Source organism: Panthera uncia (genome assembly GCF_023721935.1).
Source record: "Panthera uncia isolate 11264 chromosome C1 unlocalized genomic scaffold, Puncia_PCG_1.0 HiC_scaffold_3, whole genome shotgun sequence".
Lineage (NCBI taxonomy): Eukaryota > Metazoa > Chordata > Mammalia > Carnivora > Felidae > Panthera > Panthera uncia.
In genome coordinates, this window is record NW_026057584.1 from 77,285,250 (window position 1) to 77,311,289 (window position 26,040).

The 26,040-nt window shown below is 40.3% G+C and overlaps 1 protein-coding gene across 3 annotated transcripts in view; it reads right to left on the bottom strand.

The window, feature by feature from the left end:
• FMNL2 (formin like 2) overlaps positions 1-26,040 on the bottom strand; it is a 316,007-nt gene that overhangs the window by 129,357 nt on the left and 160,610 nt on the right. For all 3 annotated transcript variants that reach the window (XM_049615644.1, XM_049615645.1, XM_049615646.1), the window contains exon 2: positions 1,070-1,153. In XM_049615644.1, the coding sequence (XP_049471601.1) occupies positions 1,070-1,153 (84 nt within the window). The remainder of the gene's footprint in view (positions 1-1,069; positions 1,154-26,040) is intronic.

A 26,040-nucleotide genomic window follows, 5' to 3' on the forward strand; every position in this document is an offset into this window, starting at 1 on the left:
CATGGTCCATGTAGATAACAAGACAAACATTCCACCAATAAACATCGATATCTGACATTTACCATATGAATGCTTTAAGCTCATAGTTTTTACCTTTCTCCTCACAAATATAAACAGGAGAAATGATGTTTAGGTGTGTGACACACCAATGGGTTACCCATATGTGACTAAAAGCTTTCTGCTGCTACAATTTTCTAAATTACTGATGGTTAATCTAACATAGCAGTTCACCATAGTGATAATGTGGGCAGGCAAGGCTTGGTACCTAAGTTACAACCACCTGCCTTCCTTCCTCTCTCTCTCTTTCTCTCTCTCTCTCTCTCCCCACCGCCACCCCCCTCTCTCAGGAAAGCCTATCAAACTGCAAGCCAGAGAAACAGATACAACCTGTGGTTTTTATTTATTGCTCAGTAGCTCATTCATATACTTGAGCACTTTGTGAGGAAGGGAGCCAAGAGCAGTGGGTAAGCATACAACTCCCTGAATCTGCATGTTTTCCAGAATCAGACCACCTAGGCCATTTTACCATTAAACAGCTAGGTCACCTTCAGCAATGATTTTTTTTTTCCTCTGTTTTCCCCATCTGTCAAATAGGGATATGAATGCATACGACTGCTTTGAAAATTAAATACAAAGCTCTTAGGAAGAAAATCTACTGGGGCGCCTGAGTGGCTAAGTTGGTCATACATCCGACTTCGGCTCATGTCATCATCTCAAGGTTTGTGAGCTGGAGCCCCGCTTTGGGTGAGCACAAACCCCACTTCCAGCTCTACCCTAACAGAGTGGAGCCTGCATGGGATTCTCCCTCCCTCCCTCTCTCTCTCTCTCTCTCTCAAAAATAATAAAAATAAATAAGGAAAGGAAAAAGGAAAAAGAAAAAGAGGAAGAGAAAGAAAAAGAAAAAGGAAAAGAAAGGCACCTAGCTTTACCTTTGGTCATAAGAAATATGAAGGCAACGAGTCACAAAACAGAAATCCATGCATATCATAGAAACAATCTACAGTATTTAGAGAGGAAATTGATTTTTCTTCTTTTATTGTTTCTTGATAAAAGCATCACTGTGTCTTACCTGATCACAAATCAGCTCCCACTTTTTCTCATTATCGTACTGCCGCAGTAACCTGGCTTTGTCAGGGGGTAGGTTCATAGCATTCTGTAAAAAGAAAAGGAAAGAGATAGGTCACATTCCACAGCAGGCTGCTAATGGGTGGCTAACTCACAGGCAGACCAAAGAATACAATAGTGGGTCTTTCAGGACTTCTACACAATTCCTAGCATCTAATTAAACCAAAACACCTACAGAAGTCATTTAAACATCAAATCAGTTTAATGGACTAGAGAATCCCTGAAGTCCTATGCTAGGAGATCTGAGGTGGTCTGCTTTCAACTATCAGACTTGCATTTCACCAAAAATAATGCATTATGTCTTCATTTAATAGTATGCTCCCACTCTACTCAGTCATTGAGAACATATGACCCCAATTTCCTTTTAAAGCGCCGCAGCCCCACCCAACACACAACAGAAAACACCAAAAAAAAAAAAAAAAGGCAAACACAAAAAAAACAACTCAATGACCAGAACCATTGACAGACAACACCAATGTTTACTTTCATAGATTATTTTAAGTAAAAGAGCACGTTAAAAAAGAAAAAAAGAAAGAAAGAAAAAACTGAAAACCGTGCGAGTGGCTTTTGTTACCTCTGGGAGATGAATGTCCTCCTTCAGGACGTGTGTTAACATTAGCAACCATGATTCTCGGGTTAGCTATATTGGTTATGAAGCTGGGTTTGCAGTGAGACACTGACCACGAGCTCAAGGAGATGTCTAGACATCGGAACTCATACAGACCTCCTTCTGTCAATACAGCACACCTCTTGCAGTGTTGGTCATGGATTTGCACCCACATTCACATGTTTTTAGTCCAATATCCCAAATGACCAATTACAAACTTTTTCAAGATACTTGGCTTGGGTCTGAGGTGAGATCTTTGGCCACAGAACAGGGCAGAGTGAGAGAGCTCCAGAAGGAATTCATATCCGCTCCTTTGGCCTCCCTAAAGTTTCCATGCTCTAAATTGAGCTAAGTAGTCAATTAATGTTTTACGTCTTAACTGTCTATGTATCCCCTCATAACAATGCTCTAAATCATACGTATCCCTAAATTAACAAAGCAGATCCTTGCCTGGGTCAGTATTTGAGTAGACACATCCAAAGGTCTTCAACTTTTAATGCTAGAGCCCCTAGCTCTCTGAAAAATATGGCCTATAGAGAAGCAATTCAACATGCCACAGTTACGGTCTCATATCATTCAGTGGAATACATTTAATAGAGGCAAGGATGGGTGAGTTACTCTGACTTAATGATAGAGAATTAACTTTTATAATTTTGAAGATATAAGTCAAGCATTTTCCTTTAAGCTCAATTTGGCATCCAGAGTGGGATGCCTAAGGAAATGGTAGATGTAGACCACCTACTAATTTGAGTCCAATCCAACAGAATACTACAATTTTCAATTGCCCCCAAAGCTGATAACATATACAGAAGAGTTTTGGACTTCAAAGTTTGCAATGGTATTGCCAAGGCTTCTCCATAGAAATATCTAAAGTGGGGAAATGTTTTCCTATCACCTATCTCCATAGAATATCTCCTTGAACTAGAAAGAAAAATAACTACTTGTATTTATGCGTAATTACAGCTTTACAAGGTTAAAGAACCACCCTTGGGACAAGACAAAGAAGAATTCCATGTCTACCTTTCTGAGGGGAACCAATGTTATTGACCATTAAATAACCAGTCCTTCATTGCTTATTTGTACCCTAGAGATGGATTATTTCCCCCTAAACTGATTTTGACCCCCACATAAATACTCTTGGGTGTAATTATGCATTAAATAAAAACAGTAAGATTATGAGGTAAGTTAAATGAGTTTTTCTGAGTCCTTATTAATCTCTTGAGATATAAAGGGGATAAGAAAAAGAAGGCCTGAACTCCTCCAAGGTGTCAGGCACTGTATGAAGCACTTCACATAAGCTCATACAAATCTTTGCAACAAGCTCATGAGACATAAATTTCCCCAATTTATGTATGGGAAAGTAGACCTCAGAGAACTTGGTTAACTTGCTCCTAGTTGTACAGCTTTGCATGAGCACCACAAAACCTAAATTGAGTCTGTCAGGCTCCCAAAAATAAACACTAAAAATGCACCTTTTCTTTTCAGCAAGGCAACACGGTAATAACTGACTTTCTGTTAGTACTCTACCAGACACTCAAGTAGAATCAATTTGCAAACACTGCTACGGGAGTTAGATGGAGTCCCTGTTATTGCCTTTCTATCTAAATCAACTTTTGTTTTAATGGAACAGTCTTTCATTCAACAAATGTTTCTGAAGCATCAGCCTTATGCAAGCTCTGTATTGCATGGTGCACTGGGGAACCAAACAGATATGGTCCCCACCAAGCATCATAGCATGGTGGGGGAGATACAAATGAAACGAACTCATCTTCTTAAACTCTGTTAAGTCTTGACAGAGATTATCATAGGGCACTTTAAAATGGTCCATCTGAAAAGACCCCTCAGGAAAAAGTAACAATTAATTTAACAAAAAAATGAGAAGGACTGAGCCAGGTCAAGAGTGGACAACAGCATACTGGGGAGAGGAAATGGGGAAAAGACACTAAGTCAGGAAGCAGCTTGGCACATCAAAAAGCCAAAAGACAGTCATTGTGAGTGGAGACAGAGTAAGAGAGGGAATGAGGGGAAGATAAAGCTGGAGAGCCAAGTTAAGGGTGTATCATGCCCAGCCACGTAGGCCAGGATAAATACTTTTATTTTATCTACAGTACAACAGCAAACCATTGAAGACTCATAAGCATAAGACGATATAAGCGCGTTACGTTTCACAGTGACGATCCTATGTGTATGTGGAGAACTGATTAGAAACAGCCAAAGTGGAAGCAGAGACCAACAGTTCAAAGGTATGATTGTGGCTTGGACAAGGCCAATGACTCAAATGAAGTAAGGTGGATAGATGTCAAAAATATTAACGGCAATTGTTTGATTAGATATAAAGGCTAAGGGAAGATGTCACAAATTAATATTATGCTTCTACCCTGAGTCACCAGATGAATGGTCTGTCCATTTAATGAAAGGAGCATACCATAAAAGGCAGCACAGGTCTAGAGGAAGTGGTGAAGAAGAAGACTTCTAAGTGACCCCTTTTAGGTCTGAGATAGCTCTGACACATCCTGAAGAACAGTCAGGCAACAAGTAAACACATGATTCTGAAGGTCGAGAAAAAGGTCTACATCTTTCTGAATGAGAACAGTCATGATAAGTGTTTTTGAGCTTGCTGACTAGTTACTATCTGGAAAAGATGCTCAGCGTCAACACATCAAAACCAGTTACTGCACTTGGTAATCATTCACCATGCATCTGAAACAACCTCTTCCACGGGTCAGTCCTCAGAACTGCTGAGGCATACAGTGCACATCTTAATAATTCTACAGGGACCAAGTAGCAGCAGCTCTATTCAAAAGCAGACACTCCACAGAGGCCTGGCTAGAGTCCAAGGATGTTGTGATTAGCTGGTAATGACTGCCCTTAAAACTTTTTTAGAACGATCTCATTACTTTTGCATTGCACAAGGCAGGACTCTATAGTTCAAGCTAAATGTTTGGACAACTCTACCTCATCCATACTTTGTGTTATCTGTGACATAGGATTCTCCATCCATCTATCCATCCAGTATTTACTGGGCTTTGACCATGAGCCAGAATATTTGCACTCTAGGAATAGAAGAGATTTTAATCATGAAGTTGCTGCACTCAAGTACATGCCAAGCATCCACTGAAGACATATGATATTTGAGTTGAAAAGTTTAGTGGCTGTTAATTATTTCTCAATCATACACGTTCCTAGCTAAAATAAATTAGAGCATCCAAGAACATTTTTCTGTACGGACATGTCGCTTTCCTTCCTTTCAACCATGCAAACTTTTAAGAATCAGCTCAAATACCATGTATCATCAGAACCTTCCCCCAACAATTCCAAGACGACATACCCTCTTGGGCTCCAACGGCCTGGTACACATGTCTCCATTACAGCAATTCGCACACTATAATAATCTGTTTGCCCACCTCAATTCCCCACTGGACTAAGTGCTTCAAGGACAATTTCTCCCATTAATCCCCAGTGTCTAGCACAAAATATAGCAAATAGTAAGCACTAGGCAGGTTGCTAAATAAATGAAATGCAACCTAACTCAGTAATAACGTTCAGTCTGAAAATATCTTCCCTGACAGAGGATTTATGCTTCAGCTATTAAAGTCTATACACTAAAGAGTGCTTCTGTTCATTATAAAACCTCAATGATAATGTCTATTACTCATTAGTAATTATCCTACAAACAAGAATTCATGGGGAAAAAAATCTTCAAGGTCAACTCTGGTGACAATTCCCTAAAAAGAAAAATCATGTTGTAGGCATTCTTCTGCCACACATAATAAATCATGGGACCAGAACTTCATTTTGTTTTGTTTTTATTGCCAGTAAATTCAGATCAACATCTACTGTAACTCAACATCTACTGTAACAATTTATCTACCGCAAGTTGTAGTTACATTTATCGTCTATATTCTGGTTTTCTGCTTAACTCTGCTATTTTATATTATTTTTAAGTGGGCTTTACATCTTAAAACCTTTTGAGAAATCAAAGGAAAATAATGATGGAGACATTATGGTTAAAAAGAGTCTATGACAGTCTATACATCTGAAGTCATACTTACAGACAGAATGAAGGTACCCAAATCATTCTGAACCTAATAAACCCATGTCCTAGGAATATAACTTTCTGACATCAGCTCTTATCTTAGGTTCATAGGAACACTGAAAAACTTGCACAACATCCTTCTTTTTCCCTGATATCCTTGAGGCTCATGTTGAGAAACCCACAGTGATATGCAGACACACAGTAGTGAAAGTGAGCCCTATCAAATACATCTTATGTAACCATAATACACCTTTGTTCTCATAATCTCTAAATTAAAACTTTCAAGTATTAAGTCACCAGATTCAAAAACAGAAGCTCTTTTATTCCATAACCACCTGCATAGAGAAAAACAAAGGAACATGGACTTCACAAGCAGTGTCTCCTATGGAAGCAAGGAAAAGCATGTCACAGGAGAAACAGCTCAGGCGTTCTTAAGCAATAAAAGGTACAGAAGTTTCAAGGGAACTGAAAAGAAGAAACAATTATTTTTTTTTTAATTTTCAGTAAAAACATACATACATCTAATATAAAATTTGCCCTTCCAACCACATTCCAACCACAGTTCAGAGGTATGAACTATATTTAGTGCTGATCTCTAGAACTCTTTCATCTTACAAAACTGAAGCTCTATATACAAGTAACTCCTCATTTCCCCATCCCCAGAACCATTACCTTTTCCTCCAAAAAAAAACGGGCAGGAATTGGGATGGATTGCCATAAATGACTGGGCAGCACAGGCTGGACTGGGATCGAAGGAGACAGTATGGGGCAGGGATTTATTAGTTGGGCTCTGGAGTTGTACTGGCTTGATCACTTATTATTGGTGATCATAGGCCACACAATTTGAATCAAAAGCAAATGAAAATGAAAGTCACGAATTGAAGAAGCCAGTAACTGTCATTTAAAATAGAAGGTCAGAATCAAAGCTGAGGGTTAAAAACAACAAGATGTACCATTTACTGATGGTCTCTCAGGCACTCTGGCTCTCTGCATGCATTAGCCAATTTAATCTGCTTTATAATCCTGACAAGTAGGTATTATCTTCTCCACTTAACACAGAAGAAAACTGAAGGACAAGGAGATTAAGTAACTCTTCCCTGCAGGAGATAGGTGACAAAGCCAGGACTCAGAAGAGTATGTCTGTATGATCACCCCCTTCCCATGACACTTAAGTGTTTCTATATCATGACCTGTCTCAACGAAACAATCCAAGAATTCTACTTGAATATCCAGAGACTTGATCATAAACATATAAAGTTAAGATGAAAATGCACATTATTTAAGCTATTAATATTTTCGAGCATATACTAGGATTTTTTTAAGTGTATTTATTTTGAGAGAGAGAGTGCAAGTCAGGGAGGGGCAGAGAGAGGGGAGAGATAAGAAAATCTCAAGCAGGCTCCACACTGTCAGTGCAGAGCCTGATGTGGGGCTTGAACCCACAAACTGTGAGATCACGGCCTCAAGTCAGACACTTAACTGACTGAGCCACCCAGACATTCCAAAATACTGGTATTTTAACATGTCTTCAATATCTTTAAAAAACATGAGCTAGAATCCCCCAAAAGGTAGCCAGGTACTCTAGCAACTCAGGAAACACTTAATAAGCCCCAATAAAAACCAAACAAAGGTCGGGGCGCCTGGGTGGCTCAGTCGGTTAAGCATCCGACTTCAGCTCAGGTCACGATCTCGCGGTCCGTGAGTTCGAGCCCCGCGTCGGGCTCTGGGCTGATTGCTCAGAGCCTGGAGCCTGCTTCTGATTCTGTGTCTCCCTCTGTCTCTGCCCCTCCCCCATTCATGCTCTGTCTCAAAAAGAAACAAAACGTTAAAAAAAATTTAAAAAGAAAAAAACAAAGGTCGAGATACAAATATGAGGTAAACTCGGGCTTCAGAGAAGCACAAGGCAAGATGAGAACACTAACACAAAACAGAACTGGTTACATAATATAATCAAACCTTTTTTATTTGATTTGATACTTTTTGTCGTTTTGTTAAAGGAAAATGACTGGGCTTAGATGTGTGAGGAGGGCAGTAAAGAAGGGCATTTTATGGCATAATATGGTTTTTAATATTTGGCCTCTGGAGATGGGCCACCTGGGTCGTCATCTTAACTGCACTACTCGTTAATACTGTAATCTTGGGTACATTACTTAAACGGAACCTCAATTCCCTGAAGATTAGTGGTGATCACCACGAGAAGCCATGGTGACAACGGTAATAATGAACTACCTGCCTCATAGAGTCTGAGAAAAATTAAGTTGGATAACACATATAGCACAAAGTGTACATGGAAGACACTAAATAGGTTAGATCTTATTATTCTCACTACTTTAGGTGAAGGGAGAGAGTGACCAGACATACAAATGTAGGAAAAGGCAGAGGACTGTGCACTATACAGAATAAACCAGAGGGTAAGGAGAGGATAGTGTGAGTTAGAAAGGCCAGGTCCTCGACATGAGAGCATAGAATTTCAACTTTACTTGATAGGCAGTGAGAATCCATCAGCCCAAGAAATATCTAGGAAAAGCAAGCCTTTGGGGTCCTCAAGATAAAGGGTTTCTCTGTGCATCACTAAGTAATGTACCAATTGTCCCATGAGTTCACTTTAAAACTGCAACACCTTAGGGCAGCAGAGGGAGGCTGCAAATTCAACACATGGCCGGCACCTCTACTCAGCCAACCTCCAAACCATTTCCTTCCAGTTCCAAGCAGCTACCTGACACGGTAAATTTCAGCATCCTCCTAGCCTAGAGGATGTTGCTAAAATACATTCAGCATCTTTCCTGGCACAGGACTCAGGCAGTCAGCCCAACAGTCTCCACAAGGAATCATCAGTCAGACATCTTTCACTGCCACTTTATTTGTATTTAATCACTGAGGGTATTAATATCATTTGCTGCAGCCAGAAAAGCCTACAACAGGAGAAATCAGCCTGCTCCCTCATCTAATTTCATCTTCAAAATAAAATGTGACTAGAAAGCAGTCCTTTCTGGGGAACTGGGACAATGAGACCTACCTCTAACCTCCCATTCATGATTTTAGTTACACCTGTTTTCTTGGAAGGCTTTCTTCTTTTTTTTTTTTTTTTTTTTTTTTTTACATTTTTTTATTTATTTTTGGGACAGAGAGAGACAGAGCATGAACGGGGGAGGGGCAGAGAGAGAGGGAGACACAGAATCGGAAACAGGCTCCAGGCTCCGAGCCATCAGCCCAGAGCCTGACGCGGGGCTCGAACTCACGGACCGCGAGATCGTGACCTGGCTGAAGTCGGACGCTTAACCGACTGCGCCACCCAGGCGCCCCGGAAGGCTTTCTTCTAAGGACTGAACTAAATACAAATAACTCTTCCACAGCATTTTTATAGTAAGTATGGGGCTAGAAGGGAAGCTTGTAGTATTTTAGTCCTATTCTGTCTCTTATAGGTAACCACACACTCTCAAAAAACTAAAGGCAAGGTCCACATTCATGTAAGTGGTTATTATCAGTACTACAACCTGGAATCCAGGCCAATAGGACTATTACTGTTTTTTAATTTTAGAGAGAGTGAGAGTGTGTGTGTACATGTGGGAGAAGGGCAGAGGGAGAGAGAGAACCTCAAGCAGGCTCCATACTCATCGCAGAGCCCAACTTGGGGCTCGATCCCATGACTATGCAATCATGACCTGAGCCAAAATCAAGACTCGGATGCTTGACCTACTGAGCCACCTCCCAGGTGCTCTGTGACTGCTTCTCTTTTTCCATTATCATGAAAGGAGGCCCACTTACATCTACTGTGTGTGTGTGTGTGTGTGTGTGTGTGTGTGTGTGTGTGTGAACACACATACGTGTATATTCTAGAAAAGTAAATCACATAATGCAGGTCAAGTATTTAGCAAAAAATCCTGTACATGCTAAGTACTCAATATATATTAGATAGTGTTACTCTTATTATCATCGGCAGTTTAAGGAATATGACTACAATGCTTGAATAATTATTCTGCTTTCGTAAGCCTCTGTCATATCCCAACTACACAGGTTTTCTATCATAATAAGTACCAGCACTTGCCATTGTCTCCATCATTCCTCCTTGACTCAGGGCTTTGTATTCACAGAACAACTCATTTTATTTGCAAAATTACGAATCTCTAGAAAATTCTGTTTTTATCAGTAAACACTAACACAAAAAACTTCCCAAATCCTCATGTAAATTGTCTAGTGCTTTAAATTAGTCACACTTTCACTGCCCTTTGCAAATGGGAATAAACAAGTATTGTTATACACACACACACATATATATATTTATAGTGTTTCTATTTAATTGCAAGGCCATTATCATCAACATGGGTAAAGCTAGGTGGGAAAGCCCATCTTACCTACAGAATAGAAAGGCAGAACTATAGTAGTCTAAGCCAAGTTTTCCTATAGGCCACCTATCTACTACTACTTTGCAGCTTAAGTGATTCAATACCCAACAGATACCAACAAAATCACACATCCCTCCTCTCTGGCCTTCATGCCAACTCCTGAAATACAGATTCTAGTCATATTCAAATTTGAAGGGAATAATGGAAAGCAATCCTCAACTTCTTTCAAACATCATATCTGTCATTAGAAGCCTGAGGCCTGATAGGTCCCAGACATATTCTCGAATTCAAACAGTTCTTTACCAATTGTCCGCCAACTACTGTGCCAAGAGCTATGTCTACCTGCACAAACTCGCATACTGGGATGGGGGAGTCACACAAGAGGCCACACTTAAGATGCTAAAAAATTACGTCATGGGCAACCACTTGACAACATAAGGGCAAATGTGTTCAAGTGCTGGGATTTCTGGCACAGACCAAAGTGGATCAAAATCCAGAGAAAGGGTTCATATTCCACTGATAAGTTGTTAACTTTCTATGACATATGATTCTTCAGAGTAAAAACATTTTGAGAATTACAGACACCAAGCTCTAATTATAACACATTAGATAGCCAGATTCCACTACAATCAAGCCCTAAGGATGTGATCTCTATCACCTGCTGACATGAAACAAGCTTATTTTTTCACCCTGTCCAATTCCTCTGATGCCCTGGCCTCATTCTCTCCCAACACTTTCCCAGCAACATGCCTTGATTTCCCTTCTTAGATCATTAGGGTCATTGTTAGTCTCCTTCTCCCCTTCCCAATTACTCTGGAAAAGACTACTGAACCTGGTTCCATATTCATGGTTAGCCCAACTTACTGGCTCAAATTCTTCAATCTTAGGATGAGTATCATCAAAGGAAGAAAATAATTTCAAGTTTACGTTCCACTAACATCACACCTTCTGAGACAACATGTGAAAAATTATGCTGTTGACTTAAAAATGAAGATTTCTACCACAACCAGGACCAAAAACTACAGCCTGAAATCTATAGCTCCTCATTTGTACACAGCTGTGACTTTCTAGGACAGACTTGCTGTCATAGGCAGAATAATGGCTCCCAAAGATGTCCTCAAGCTAATCCCAAGAACCTATGAATGTTTCCTTACATATTAAGAGGTTATCTTAGAGGTGACTAAGTTAAGAATGTTGAGATGGGGTGGGGGGTGGGGGGGGCACCTGGGTGGCTCAGTTAGTTAAGCGTCTGAGTTAAGCTCAGGTCACAATCTCACAGGTTGTGAGTTCAGGTCCTGCATCGGGCTCTGTGCTGACAGCTCAGAGCCTAGAGCTAGCTTCTGATTCTGTGTCTTCCTCTCTCTCCCTCTGCCCCTCCACTACTCATGCTCTGTCTCTCTCTCTCTCAAAAATAAATAAACATTTTAAAAAAGTTGTTTTTTTAAATGTTGAGATGGGCGGGGCAACGCCTGGATGGCTCAGTTTGTTCAGCAACCAACTCTTGACGACTTTAGCTCAGGTCATGATCTCACAGTTTGTGAGCTTAATCCCTACATCAGGCTCCGTGGTGCCAGTGCAGAGCCTGCTTGGGATTCTTGCTCTCTGCCCTTCCCCCACTTGCATGTGCACGCACTTTCTCAAAAATAGATAAACTTAAAAAAAAAAAAAAAAAGGATGTTGAGGTTGGGAGATTATCCTATACCACCTAAATCAACCAATGTAATCACAAGTCTTTACAGTAGAAAAAGAATTTTTAAAATGGAAAATATTTGTTGTTGATGATGTAGAGAAATTTGAATCTTTGTACATCGCTGTTGGAAATGTAAAATAGTGCAGCCACCATGGAAACATTGTGGTAATTCTCAAAAAATTTAAACAGAATTAATGGCTGATCCCACAATTTCACTCCTAGTTATATACTCAAAAGAATCAAAAACAGACTAACCAGATACCTGTACACCAGGATTTATGACAGCGTAATTTACAAAAGCCGAAATTAGAGACAATGCAAATGTCCATCAAAATGTGAATGGATAAACAATATTTGTTATATACATACAACAATATTATTCAGCCATAAAAACAAATGAAGTTCTGATACACACTATAACATGGTTGAACCTTGAAAACATGCTTGGGTGAAAGAGGTCAGTCACTTAAGGGCAAATATCTGACTCTACCCATATGAAATATCTAGAAAAGGCTAAACCATAAAGACAAAAAATAGATTAGAAGTTACATGGCTGGGGGAAATGCAGAATGGGGAATATTGCCTAATAGGCACAGATATATGAGGTGATAAAGAATTTTGGAAAAAGGTAGTGGTGATCATATGACATTGTGAATTTTCTTATTGCTACTGGAATTATACATTTAAAAATGGTTAAAATGAGGGGCATGTGTGTGGCTCAGTCGGTTAAACACCCGACTCTTGGTTTTGGCTCAGGTGATGATCTCATGGTTCGTGGGATCAAGCCCCATGTCAGGCCTCATGCTGATAGTGCAGAGCCTGCTTGGGATTCTCTCCCTCTCCCTCTTTCTCTCTCTCTGCCCTTCCCTGCTCTCTCTGTCCCTCTAAGTAAATGAATAAGTATTTTTAAAAAATGATTAAAATGATAAGCTTCATGTTATGGATATTTTAGCACAGTAAGAAAAAATAGTTTAAAGAAAAAAAAAAACAGATGAATAAGGCAGGAGAGAGTCAGAGGGAAAAAATCAGAGTGACACAATGTGAGAAGAACTTCACCAGCCAAGGCTGGCTTTGAAGATGGAAGAAAGAGGCCACAAACCAAGGAGAGCAGGCAGCCTCTAGACGCTGATAGAGGCAAAGAAATGGATTCTCCCCTAGACCTTCTAGAAATGGAGCCCTGCTGAAGGACTAGGTTTTCACTAACACCCTTGTCAGACTTCTAACCTTCACAACCATAATATAAACTGAGTTGTTTTAAGTGACTAAATTCATAGTAATTTGTTACAGAAACAACAGAAAACTAATACTTTGGCTGACAATGCTTTCGCTCCCCCAATGTATGGCTTTCCTCTTTCCACAACAAATTCCAAAATTTTCATATCTGCTTCCCACTGCCAATGGTCAGGAAGGGCATGATTTCCATTTCATATGCTGTGTTTCAAATTGATAAAAGCCAGAACTTAATTATAGTAGGAAATGGAAAACCTTGGGGAACGAGGCAATATCCTAAGATTAAATTACTGAAAAATCTAAAAATAAACCTACTAGTTCATATGAAGACATGGTATGAAATAAAACTCTACACTACCCATACAAACACACCGACAATGGCAAACCCTAGCTTTCACTGCACATACGCTTATCAATCTTGATGGACTTTGTGCCAGGAGACCCACAGCATCTACAGACAGGCCCAGCCAAGCCAGGCAGGAAGACAGAGTCCTTGGATGGCAGCCTTCTGACACGCAACATGTCTTCATGGCTCTGCTCCTGGTTTTCTCTCCAATTAGTCTATTGCTTAACCTTTTGTCTACACAGTTGTGGGGGAAAAAACATCAAGTCAACTTCTGTCTCTATGTATATAACATCCTGGTATAAAAAAGCACCAAATGAGGTACCTCTTACTATCAGTTAGTTTTAAAAACCTGTAAAAAAAAAAAAAACCAAAAAACAAACCTATCAAGTTGAAAAAGAACATAAAACCTTGAAGACTTTAATACATAATTAAAATAATATGTGTGCAAAAATACCCTTTATTTTATTGTTTTGCATTATATTTGAATGCCCTTATTGCTAAAATATTTTTCTGATTTTAAATTAAGAAAAAAATCCTATTTTGAGCCTCTGGTATTTTTGTGGTAACAAACAACCATCAAGTTAGTTCACACATGGGTTTAATGTGACACTTTTATATTTAATTTTTTTAAAGCACTTAACTGCTTAAGATGTCACAAAAACTGAAAAATTCCCAAAATAACTGACATTGAGAATAAAATTATTCAACAACCAAAAAAAAAAAAATATTGAACAACCTCAAACTCTTGAGGGACCACTGGTCTTATTCTCTTTTACTGATTTATCTTTCTGTCCTTACCACACTGCAGAGTCCCCAGAGGGAAGTCCTCTTTATAGCCCCTCGTAAGGTGCCCCAACATTCAGGTGGTGCACAATAATTATGTGCTAAATCAGCTCAGTCACACAAGCTATATTTTGATAAAGATATACCCCCCACTATGTCTTTTGTATTCTTTTTTATTAGTTTGCTGTTTTTCCTATTTTTTATTTAAATTTTAGTTAACATACAGTGCGATCCTGGTTTCAGGAATAGAATTCAGTGATTCATCGCGTATATACATCAACCAATGTTCATCAAAATAAGCGCCCTCCTTAGTATCCATCACTCATCTAGCCCATCTCTCACCCACCTCCCTCCGTGGTTTGTTCTCTATCATTAAGGGTCTCTTGTGGTTTGTTACCATCTCTTCTCCTGTCCCCTCCGCGCTTTCCCTTTCTTTCTCCGATTGATTTATTTCACTTAGCATAATAAAGTCTAGTTTCATCCATGTCATTGCAAATGGCAAGATTTCATTCTTTTGATGGCTGAGTAATACTACCTTTTACACACATACACACACACACACACACCCCACATCTTCTTTATCCATTCATCAGTCAATGGACATTTGGGCTCTCTCCATAGTTTGGCTATTGTTGGTAATGCTGCCATAAACATTGGGGTGCAAGTACCCCTGCGAATCTGTATTTTTATTTCCTTTGGGTAAATACCTAATAGTGCAACTGCTGGATCTGTATTCTTTTAAACAAATTATTAGGGTCACAAGAGCCCTAATATAGCCAACATATATTTTCAGGTAGTTATTAAATATTATTAACAATACCTATTTCAATCATCTAAAATTTAAAAAAAGCATTTAGGGGTGCCTGGGCGGCTCAGTCAGTTAGGCATCTGACTTTGGCTCAGGTCATGATCTCATGATCCGTGGGTTCGAGCCCCGCATCAGGCTCTGTGCTGACAGCTCACAGCCTAGAGCCTGCTTCAGATTCTGTGTCTCCCCTCTCTCTTTGCCCCTCCCCTGCTCATGCTCTGTCTTGCACTGTCTCTCAAAAATAAATATTAAAAAAAATTTTAATAAATAATTAGGTACATTTAAAAGGTTCAGAATGACATTCCCTCATCCTCCAGCTCATACCATATTTGCCCCTCCTACTATCCCCCTCCATCTTTCTCCACCAAAATCTACAACTCCATCTAGAGCCTGGGTCGTCCATATATGATGCTTAGAGTTGCCTTTGTTATAAATCATCTCCCAAAGCACATCTCCCAAAGGACCAAACGATCATGTGTGTTGCCCCACCATTTTACATGTGTAGGCTGTTTCGCTCACGTGAGGGAAAGCTCCCTGACATACTTTGATCTCTTCCACAATATGTACAACATGTACAGACAGGTAAGACACTTAATACACAGTCCTGGTTTAAGTAAATACCAATACAATACCAGCAAAATGAAACCTTCTGGTGTTTGATACGTGGTAACTAAGATTTTTTTTTTTTTACATGCAATACAAAACAATGACATTAAATAACATGATTTACTAAACAACTGAACTAAATCATGTAGTAGAAACATGAACCCTTGGACACCTTGGTAAGAGATATCCCTTTTTCAGGGCAGAGGTTTTTGACCTTTGTTGTTTCTCTCTAGGAGAATATTAAGGTTCATATTCCACATCATGTGAATTATTCCTGGTTTTACAGTCTCACACGACAGCGATGTGTTCTAGGTATAAGGTGTCCCCTAAGCGTACGATCTGGTCTCAGTCTAAAATGAGGATGAATGGTCTGCAAATATACCAAGCAAAGCAAAAACAACAAAGCACCTTCAAGGGAAAGCAAACACCTCCGTTTACAGACAACAAATTTCTGGAAAGCAGGCCCCAGGGTGTGCACTACATTCAATCTTAAGTGTTAGACATAGCTGTATACAGGGAAAAGGAGCAACAAAGCAGGCAAACAAGAGCAAGATGGGCAAATGGCTGGGAGAAGGGGATATGGAATCTAACTATATGGATTCCCTGTGCTTCCCAGCTGACTAAACCACAACAGTAGGCCTGAGGGACATGACCCTGGGCTGCTGAACTCAGTACACCCACTCAGTATGTTCTGGATGTAAACACTTTTCTGTTTCCTACAAAGCAGTGTTATGCTTCTCCGAGAGAGCTCTAAGTGTTGGGGAAAATGCCAAAACACAAAAAGTGTCCATTTAATCTCTGTATCCTTAAACAACTCCACTCTCCTCACTCAAGAAATACACCAAACCCAACTCACATGAATCCATTTATCCTACTGCATATGAAACCTCAAGTTCAAGTCCTAAGGACCTGAGGGATTATGCAATACAATTTATCCAGTAACCTCCATCCAAAGAGTTTGCCAGCTTCAAGTGTGCCCCTGATTTGGAACCGTCTTGTTCTAGAGAGTAATTCAACTCCACATATAAATGAACCACTGTTGGATATTAAAGTTTTCTCCTTAAACTACCTAGTACTTACTATCTAGTACTTACTCTACTTTTTTTTTTTTTAATTTTTTTTTTAACGTTTATTTATTTTTGAGACAAAGAGAGACACAGCATGAACGGGGGAGGGTCAGAGAGAGGGAGACACAGAATCCGAAACAGGCTCCAGGCTCTGAGCTGTCAGCACAGAGCCGGACGCGGGGCTCGAACTCACGGACGGCGAGATCATGACCTGAGCCGAAGTCGGCTGCTCAACCAACTGAGCCACCCAGGCGCCCCAGTATTTACTCTACTTCTTAAATGAATCTTTAAAACCTGATCCTGAAATCCAGTCCCCCACACACTTCCCTATCTCAGGGGTCTTGGCTTAGAACTGCGGCAATGTTCCATGTGGGGCAGCTGGCCCGCTGACAAACAGGCCCATTCATTCCCCCCTTCTCTCTTCTATACATATATTTATAAATGGTAAGCACAATATACTCTCTGTTATTACACATGATTGGGCAATGGAGACACTGTTTAATAAAGAGGTGCCACACATACCATGCATGATTTTCAAATGAATGGGATTTATCAAAATACATTAACACAAAAGCTATATTATCATAACAATCTTTTTTAAATGACTCTCAAAGAACGCCAGGATTTTACAAGGTCTTCTGGTCATCCCTATAAACTACAATGATAAGCTCTGTGGTTGGAATCACCGAGGCCTGGGCTCAAATTCCAGTTACTAGCCGTTCATTTTGGCAAGTAACTAAATTTCTCTGAGTCTCATTACCTTCACCTGAAAATGAGGACAAAAGGAACCTCCTTGAAAAGCAAAGCAGGGTCACCGTGAAACACGTACCTCTTTTACGGGAGACACAAAGATGGTGGTGTGGGGTCTCCAGCAAAGTCGGTGGCTGGGGACCAAAATTCTAGTCTTCAGAGTAGAAACAACAACTTGAGTTTATATCACAGAACTACAACTACTTGCTGTATGTAGGTTCACCAGCAAGTCACTTAACTTTTTGAACTTCATTTTCCTCACCTAAAAGGAGGCCACAAGCTACTCCAGGAGGATTTCCAGACGAGCCTGATAAAAGAGGCTTTATACAGTAAGGCCACTAAAAATAAGGGAGTGAACACTGCAATGTCCTGCATTGAGCTCGTGACATAGTAAGGCTTCAATAAACTTTAGCTACTGAGTACCAGAATCCAATACAACCACCTCAAGAATGGGAAGGGGTGAAAGGAGCATCTCAACTTCTACAACATAGTTCCTTTGAGACTCTCAAACACATAGTTACCTAAGATTTTCTGTCCTATAAATACAACACATATTTAGCAATAGGCCAAAGGATGAACTTAACAAACATCTACGTTTGTGGTTCCCAAACAGAGTGCCAAGGCATCCCAACACACTACAGTGAACTCACAGGTAAAGTGTAGAATTACTTTACATTTCTGAAGGAAACAACAGAAACTCTAAGTCTACTGATACCACCCAAACCCCTACCCTGAAGGACTTCACTGTTTTTACACTAAGTCACATTACATTCCTTTCCAGGAAAGCTTACTTTTGCAAAGGTGATTTTTCAGCAGTTGCTACGGTAGAGTAAGAGGAGAAAATGAAAATCAAACAGGAAATGAGGCTGGTGGTATTCCATCTGAATACAAAGTCTGAGAATGCATGCAGGGCCCAACAGGTGCACACATATTTACATATAATTGTGATTTCTTTTAAAGAATACAATGGAAGTATTGTTCTTTCATTTACATATAGTGTTTTTCTCAAATAGCCACCAAGTTATTAGGATGTAAAACTTAAGTTGTTTGCATATGAAAATTTAACTAGAGCAGTTAGATATTCCTTTTGGCCTCAGTCCACCATGTAAAACGACTGAGATTCTAAGGGCACTACCAATGGAGAAAAGTATGGAAACCTCTCAGCTAGATTATATGTGCACCTTGCCCACCCATCACCCCCGATCCTACTGGTTTCTGGACATGTTCTAAAACAAAAGGACCTTTACAAACAATTTTAACCTTTCATCTTCAGCCATACAGGAGTAATTAAAGAATCAGAGGAGGCTGTTTGAGAAAAACAGGTGTATTTTTCAAGTAAACAAATGAAATTTTATCTTTAAAAAAAAAAAAAGAAACAAGAAAAGATTTCCCTGGAGGTTCCATGTATAAACCAAGTGTCACATAATGGCTAGCATCCTAGCCACCTTGATGAATAAACTTCAGTCTAAATAAATCTTTTGCCTTGTAATTTCTAAAGAAAGCTTTCAGGCTAACTACAGAGTTTCAAAACCATTGGACAGACCTTGGTGATTTAGGATAAAGTTATTATTCTAAATGCCTGATGTCCTGGCATCATTATGAAAAGCATCTTCTTTCATTCTCAAAAGTACTCCAATTAGGATAATTATACAGCCGGGGCGCCTGGGTGGCGCAGTCGGTTAAGCGTCCGACTTCAGCCAGGTCACGATCTCGCGGTCCGTGAGTTCGAGCCCCGCGACGATCTCGCGGTCCGTGAGTTCGAGCCCCGCGTCGGGCTCTGGGCTGATGGCTCGGAGCCTGGAGCCTGTTTCCGATTCTGTGTCTCCCTCTCTCTCTGACCCTTCCCCGTTCATGCTCTGTCTCTCCCTGTCCCAAAAATAAATAAAAAAAAAAAAAAAAAAAAAAAAAGGATAATTATACAGCCACCTTCACTTAAAGGGCAACTACATGCCGAACAAATTAAGGTTTGAATGTCTATTTGGAGCTAAGCAAGAAATAAAAATTTTAATACTTGATTTCTGTTTTTGAAAACCTTAATAGCAGAAACTCAAAGACCAGGCTGGGACCAGTAAATGCCAAATATTCTCTTAATCCTGCAGGCCTGTGACTCTGTAATCAATGATGCAGTGAATCAGCAGGTCTAGCAGCCAAAACGACTGATGAGTTAGCTCTGTACCTTGCATACTATATGCATGTTTTGTTAATAATTATAATAGTAAGCTAATAACTAGGCTTCTCTTAGAAGAAAACATCACAAAAAGTATCAATTCATGAACTCTAAATTCTCATTTGTTCAAAAGTTTCTCATATGTCATATTTCATTTAAAAATAGCTACAATTGGATCTTTTCACTAATTCTACCATTTTTTTCTTATAGTCTTCCAACTTGCCTTAAGGCAAATCCTTAAAAAAAAAAACAAAAAAACCTTCTATACCAACACTATATTTTCTTCCCAAGAAGCTCATACAAAACAAAAACAAAAACCCCCTATTTATATACCGGCACTGTATTTTTTTCCCCAAGAAGCTCAGAGACTGGATAGTTTTCACACTGTCTCCTGTTCATTAAAAATCAAAATTGCAAAGTTTTCTTCCCCCCCCCCCAAAAAACCTCCCATGCGTTAAGGTTTAAAAAAAAAAAAAAAAAAAAAACTTTTGGCTTAGTAAAACACAGACTGCTAAAGAATGAGCATATTCATCACTGACTTCCCACAACATCCAAGACAGAAATAATACAAATAATTTCAGCTAAATAAAGGGAAATACCACGTGATATGTTCACTCAATTTCCAAACAACTGTGCTTCAAATACAATGGCGTTTCCAGACAAATTAATTCAGTGGTTTCGCCCTTGCTTTCAGACACTTGAGTACTTCCTACACTTAGGACTGAAGATGAAGGTGAAAGAGAATGACAGCAACATTTCTCCAAGAGTCGCTGGAGAATTAATACCCAATGTGCCTATTCCTAGGCTCCAGCCCTGTGGTACTGTCTCAGGGACTGTGGGATTCCAGCCCAGGAATCCATATCTCTCAAAATCTCTGGAGGAATCCTTATATACATAATGCTTGAGATCAACCGATAAAAAGGTGCCTTAGTGCATAAGAAAAAGGCTTACAATTCAGTAAATAGCCCATTGACTTGTTTCTCATGATTCTGAGCATGAGTGTGTATTTGGGAAAAAAAAAAAAAAAAACATAAAATGAGAAACATATGGGGAGACAGACTGGACAGATTTTTAATAAGTCATTCTGCAGAGGGTAGGAGGAGCCAGTGGGGAGGGAACTACAAATCACAAATGCACAAATCATTCCTCACAGTGAAAAGTGTGCCAGCGGGTCACCTGTCAGAAGCAAGGGTAAACACTCCATGGCAAGGGAACATTTTGGCTCCTATTTTAATGATTTTTCCTTCTGCGCTACACCACCTTCCCCAAATAGGTCTGATCCTTAGTAAAGAACTCCCATCAGTTCATTCCTATCTGCAGTTCCCTCCTTTTGCAACCTACAATCTATGGCCCCAGTAAGTAATGTCCTTGGCAACCCACTGATGTCTCTTGCCCCACTCACCAGCAATCTTTCCCGGCAGCCATCTGACAAACCCCAAGCCTAGACAAACTCTGGGTCATCAACTCCGCCCATCCCGGGGTCAGCAGGTGAGCACAGAGTATACCAGCAGGCTCATTTCCTCTCTTCGGTTGACCAATCTCCAATGTCCCTTGACACCACTCCGACAACCTTCTCCATTTCTCAAGTCAACTCATGCTGCTCACAGGTTACATCAACCCTTTTCCAATCTCTTCAAACCTCCAATGTCCATCCTGTCTCTTCACGCTTGCTTCAATGGAGCCCCTTTACCTCACAAAGGAAATGAACACCCTTCAACCAGACTCTCTCCACTTCCTGCTATGAAACTGATGAGCCTACCACACACATCTGTGCCTCCTTTTCCACTCTCCTCAGGGTAAAATAAAGGAAGTTGTCTCCTCCTGTCTTTGGAGACCATCATCTCCTTTATCTCTACTCATAGGGCCATTATGAAAAATAACTGTTATAATCTGTGAATCACAAAGCACAGTGTGTGGCCCATTAAAAAATATTCAATAAATAATAACTGTTTTCACTACTAAGGTTTCCAGTAGAGCTGTGTCCAAGTGGGCGCTCCAAGGATAAAACAATCCATCCCATTTTGGAGTACAGAATGAGAATCAGATAAGCATATGCGACAAACAAAATTCTCACTACTGCCACATTCCCCCAAACCTGGGAAATAATTCAAATATTCACCTTCATAGGAAAAAATTACCTCATAGTCTAGTATGGGGTACAAAGGGGTAAAAAGTTAAGGCACCAATATTTTCTTGCCTTTGCTGATTTTAACAGTTCCTCAGGTCTACTGTTCTTTTTTTTTTTTTTTTTTTTTTTAACATTTATTCATTTTTGAGAGACAGAGCATGAATGAGGGAGGGGCAGAGAGAGAGGGAGACACAGAATCCAAAGCAGGCTCCAGGCTCTGAGCTGTCAGCACAGAGCCCGACGCAGGGCTCAAACTCACAGATGGCAGGATCATGACCTGAGCTGAAATTGGACGCTTAACCAACAGAGCCACCCAGGCACCCCTCCTCAGGTCTACTTTTAAATGGTGGGGTGCAATAGGGAAAACTATTACTAGATGTATGTTTCTTTCCATACTTGTTACCACACACTCAGTTACCAGTTTCTCTTTCAGGGAACTATGTTACATTATGAAATTTAAATGAACTAGAAAAACATTTGGATGACATTCAAAGTGTATGCCATACTTTGTTGCCATTATCTAAATTCCAGGGTGCATAGGACTCCATCAGAGAAACAGTACAGGATGCACATTCACGAGACCCATACAGAAGTCATCCTTCCGGATGAAGGAGTCTTGCCAATTAGTTTCTCAAAAAGGAGAAGGGTGGAGGGCACTACACAAATTTCTGCGGAGTGAAAATGAATATCTGACTTGTTAAATCCAGGAATACCATCAGGCCCTTTGCCCATTTCTATGTAAATAAGTCCTTAAACCTTCTCACTCAAAACCCTGGACAGTCTAAGGAATCTCACTTCTCAGGCACCAGGCAAGCTGGCTGGTTTGGGTTGCAGCCTCTGTGCTGGCTGCTCATTCAAGGTAATTCTTAAATGAACGGAGCCCTCACTACATTTCCACCGACCCACCTGGAGCACTTGATATCGGCTCACAAGAAATTATGCTTTTAACTTTTAAGACATGTCTTTTAGAAATACTGGGGATCTAGTTTCTCACTTATCTTTTAGGAAGGTCACCCTTCAAGTTCAACTGAATATGGCAAAAGCCACCTTCCTCCTCACCACCCTGCTCCCCAACAGGTTATTTCATAACAGCAAATACATTCGTACACCAACAACAGAGTAAGGACAAAAATCTCCTAGTAAAAAGGTAACCCCTAAGCTAAATCCATGTAACGTTAGGAAAGTATATTATCGCATCACGCCCCTCTGTTTAGAAAGTACTGACCTGCATGGTTTGATTTGAGGGGCACCAAGAGCCTAAGGAGTCATTTATACTGTCCACAAAATTCTTAAAACTGTGAGATGTCACCAAAGACACGGAAGATTTTATGTAACAATCCAAACTTCCATCTTCTGAAAAACTGGCAGGCCTTGCAACATCGGCCTGCCTCACCACCGTAGGCTAAATCTGAGTAGTGCCTGCCTGCTGACCAAGGCATCCAAATTTGGATCTCTGTTTTGCAGCCCTTGCTAAGGCCCTGGGTATGGTGGAAGGCAGGGGATCTAGTTGAAGTAGTTAACAGGTGTTTATCTGTTAGTCAAACAAGTCTGGGGTAGTTTCTGAGGGAAGGTTTTGGGGAGACAGTGGAGAGCATTTAATAAATCAGGTGCTGGGGGCCTAAGCAGAAATAAGGAGGGTAACAGAAGAATAATAATACATTTACCCCCCAGTCAAGGGCCAGTCTTGTTTTTCATTTTGATAAAAGTCATATTGTGGAATGAAAATCAGACGGATTTCTCAATCTAAGTTTATTTGAGAGGACAATTTACTTTTCACTCTCATTTCCTGGGGGGACAGAATTATCCCATGATCTTTATCATGGTTTGTCCATTTCCCTCTGGTTGTTGCCCATAACATGTTATATTCAGAGATTCCCCCACCCAAGTTGTCCTGCTCCCACTAAATCAGCACTGTCTGAATCATGGCTCTGCTTTTATTAACACCAGGTTAGCTCCAATAAAGTAAACCCAGCATTGCTTCAGAGGTCAACATTCTGTCTCCCGACTGTGCAAAAGAGAAAGCAGACAGGCTTCCTCCAGGCTGGAGGGAACATGAGAGAGAAAATTCAGATGAGTTATTTAGTGAATCCAGAGTCAGATTTGGGGCAACGCAGCACAATTTAATCCTCCAGAAACCATTACCAGGGGAACCAAAAGTGCCAGATAATCAAAATAACAAAAACAAGAACTTATAACTCAGAATGATGGTAGCTAATATACACACACAAGTGTGTTTTTGTGGATCACACATTTTCTAGGCTTGTGCCCACAGAAGACAGTTTTGTTAGAATCACAAGCCTAGAAGGCTGACGGTTATGTCTGTCAACCATCTGTTGGTTATAAAACCTATTCGCACCCAAATTTTCTCATAGATTAGAACCCAGTCAGGCTTAAAAGACATACACACTGAGAAAGCCCATACCAGATCCCTCTCCATTCTAGTGATTTTAGATTTTTTTTTTAAGTTTATTTTTTATTTTGAGAGAGAGTGAGTGAGCTCACGAGCAGGGGAGGGGCAGAAAGAGGAGAGAGAATCCCAAGCAGGCTGTGCACCGTCAGTGTGGAGCCCGACTCAGGGCTCAAACTCACAAACCATGAGATCATGACCTGAGCCGAAACCAAGATCCGACACTTAACCGACTGAGCCTCTCAGGCACCCCTAGTGATTTCTTTTAGATTTGAGAAAGCCTTGGTTATTAATTAAGTCACAGTTCTGGAAAGTTCTAGAGCTGTGTTACATAAAGTCCTAGACATTAGGAAACCCAACAACCCAAACCCTCCACTAACCTTTCAAACAACAAGGTAAAGGCTGGCAGAGGGAGGGTGAACCATCAGGATTCCAGACTATCATTAGGAAAATACATCAGTATAAATTTTGATTGATTTATTCATTTCATTTTTCTGGAGCTTCAACAGCTTTTTAGCCGTGAATTCCAACGAGCTGAAGAGATATCCTGATATTGATCCTCTAGGATCCGCATCTCCTCACTAACACTGTTCCAAAGGCAGAGCCTCACTCCCCAATCGGCCTTAAGAGGAAACGCAGCTTGCCAAACTCCCAGGTGTGAAAAGCTGTTGATGGACTCTGTTTTCCTATTTAAAGAATGCCATTGGTTCTTCCCACCCTGCTCAGGTTGTAAGTAACTAAGGGGCCATTTTCCTTAATGCTTACCGCCTCTCAGAAAGCCATATATTCATCATTTAGGCCTTTTATGTTTGTGAAGATGTCAAATCCATTCACTAATTAGGTGAAATAAGAACGAATTCTCATTCGGAAGTAGAGACCATTTTCCATGCTTCCGATGATACACACGAATGGTAAGGTGTCTAATCAGGTAGATTTGTCTGTCTTCAATTCTTTTTTCTTTGATGATTCCAAGAACTCAGTATCCTAGCGATTTTAAAGAAAAAGAAGTGGAGGGGCAGGAAAGGAAACAATACTGCTGTAAGAAAGCAGTAACATGTTTCCCCAAAATGAAGCAAAACAATAAGAAAAAATAAGTCCCATAAAAACCATGCCATCAGTAAAATTTGACAAAAAAATGAAATGCAAATCTAGAAGACTAATGTAATAATGTTATATGTTGTGACAACATAAAAATATAACTTAGAAAAGATAAGAAGGGAAAGTGAAAGACAAACAAATAAAACTCATTGGCTGCTGTATAGGAAATATGTGAGAGTTAAAGAATATCCTGGAAAACCAGTATAAATAAGGATAAATAAGAAGCCAGTGACTGAGGGCATTTTTTAAAAAGATTAAGTACAAAGCTAACCGCTAGAACAGAAATTCAAACCTTCCTATCAAAAAATATTCTTTAAGGGGTGCCTGGGTGGCTCAGTCAGTTAAGCGTCTGACTTTGGTCCAGGTTCAAGACCCGAACTGGGCTCCGGAATGACAGTGCAGAGCCTACCTAGGATTCTCTCTCTCCCCCTCTCTCTGTGCCCCTCCCCCACTCACTCTACCTCTCTCACTCAAAATCAACTTTAAAAATATTTCTTTAAAAAAAATTTTTTAATGTTTATTTACTTTTGAGAGAGACAGAGACAGAATGCGAGTGGGTCAGGGGCAGAGAGAGAGGGAGACACAAATCTAAAGCAGGCTCCAGGCTCTGAGCTGTCAGCACACAGCCAGACGTGGGGCTCGAACTCATGAGCTATGAGATCATGACCTGAGCTGAAGTCAGCCGCTCAACTGAGTGAGCCACCCAGGCACCCCTCTTTTAATTTTTTTAATGTTTATTTTTGAGAAAGAGTGAGAGACACAGTGTGAGAGGAGGAGGGGTAGAGACAGAGAGAGGGAGAGGGAGAGGGAGAGGGAGAGGGAGAGGGAGAGGGAGAGGGAGAGGGAGAG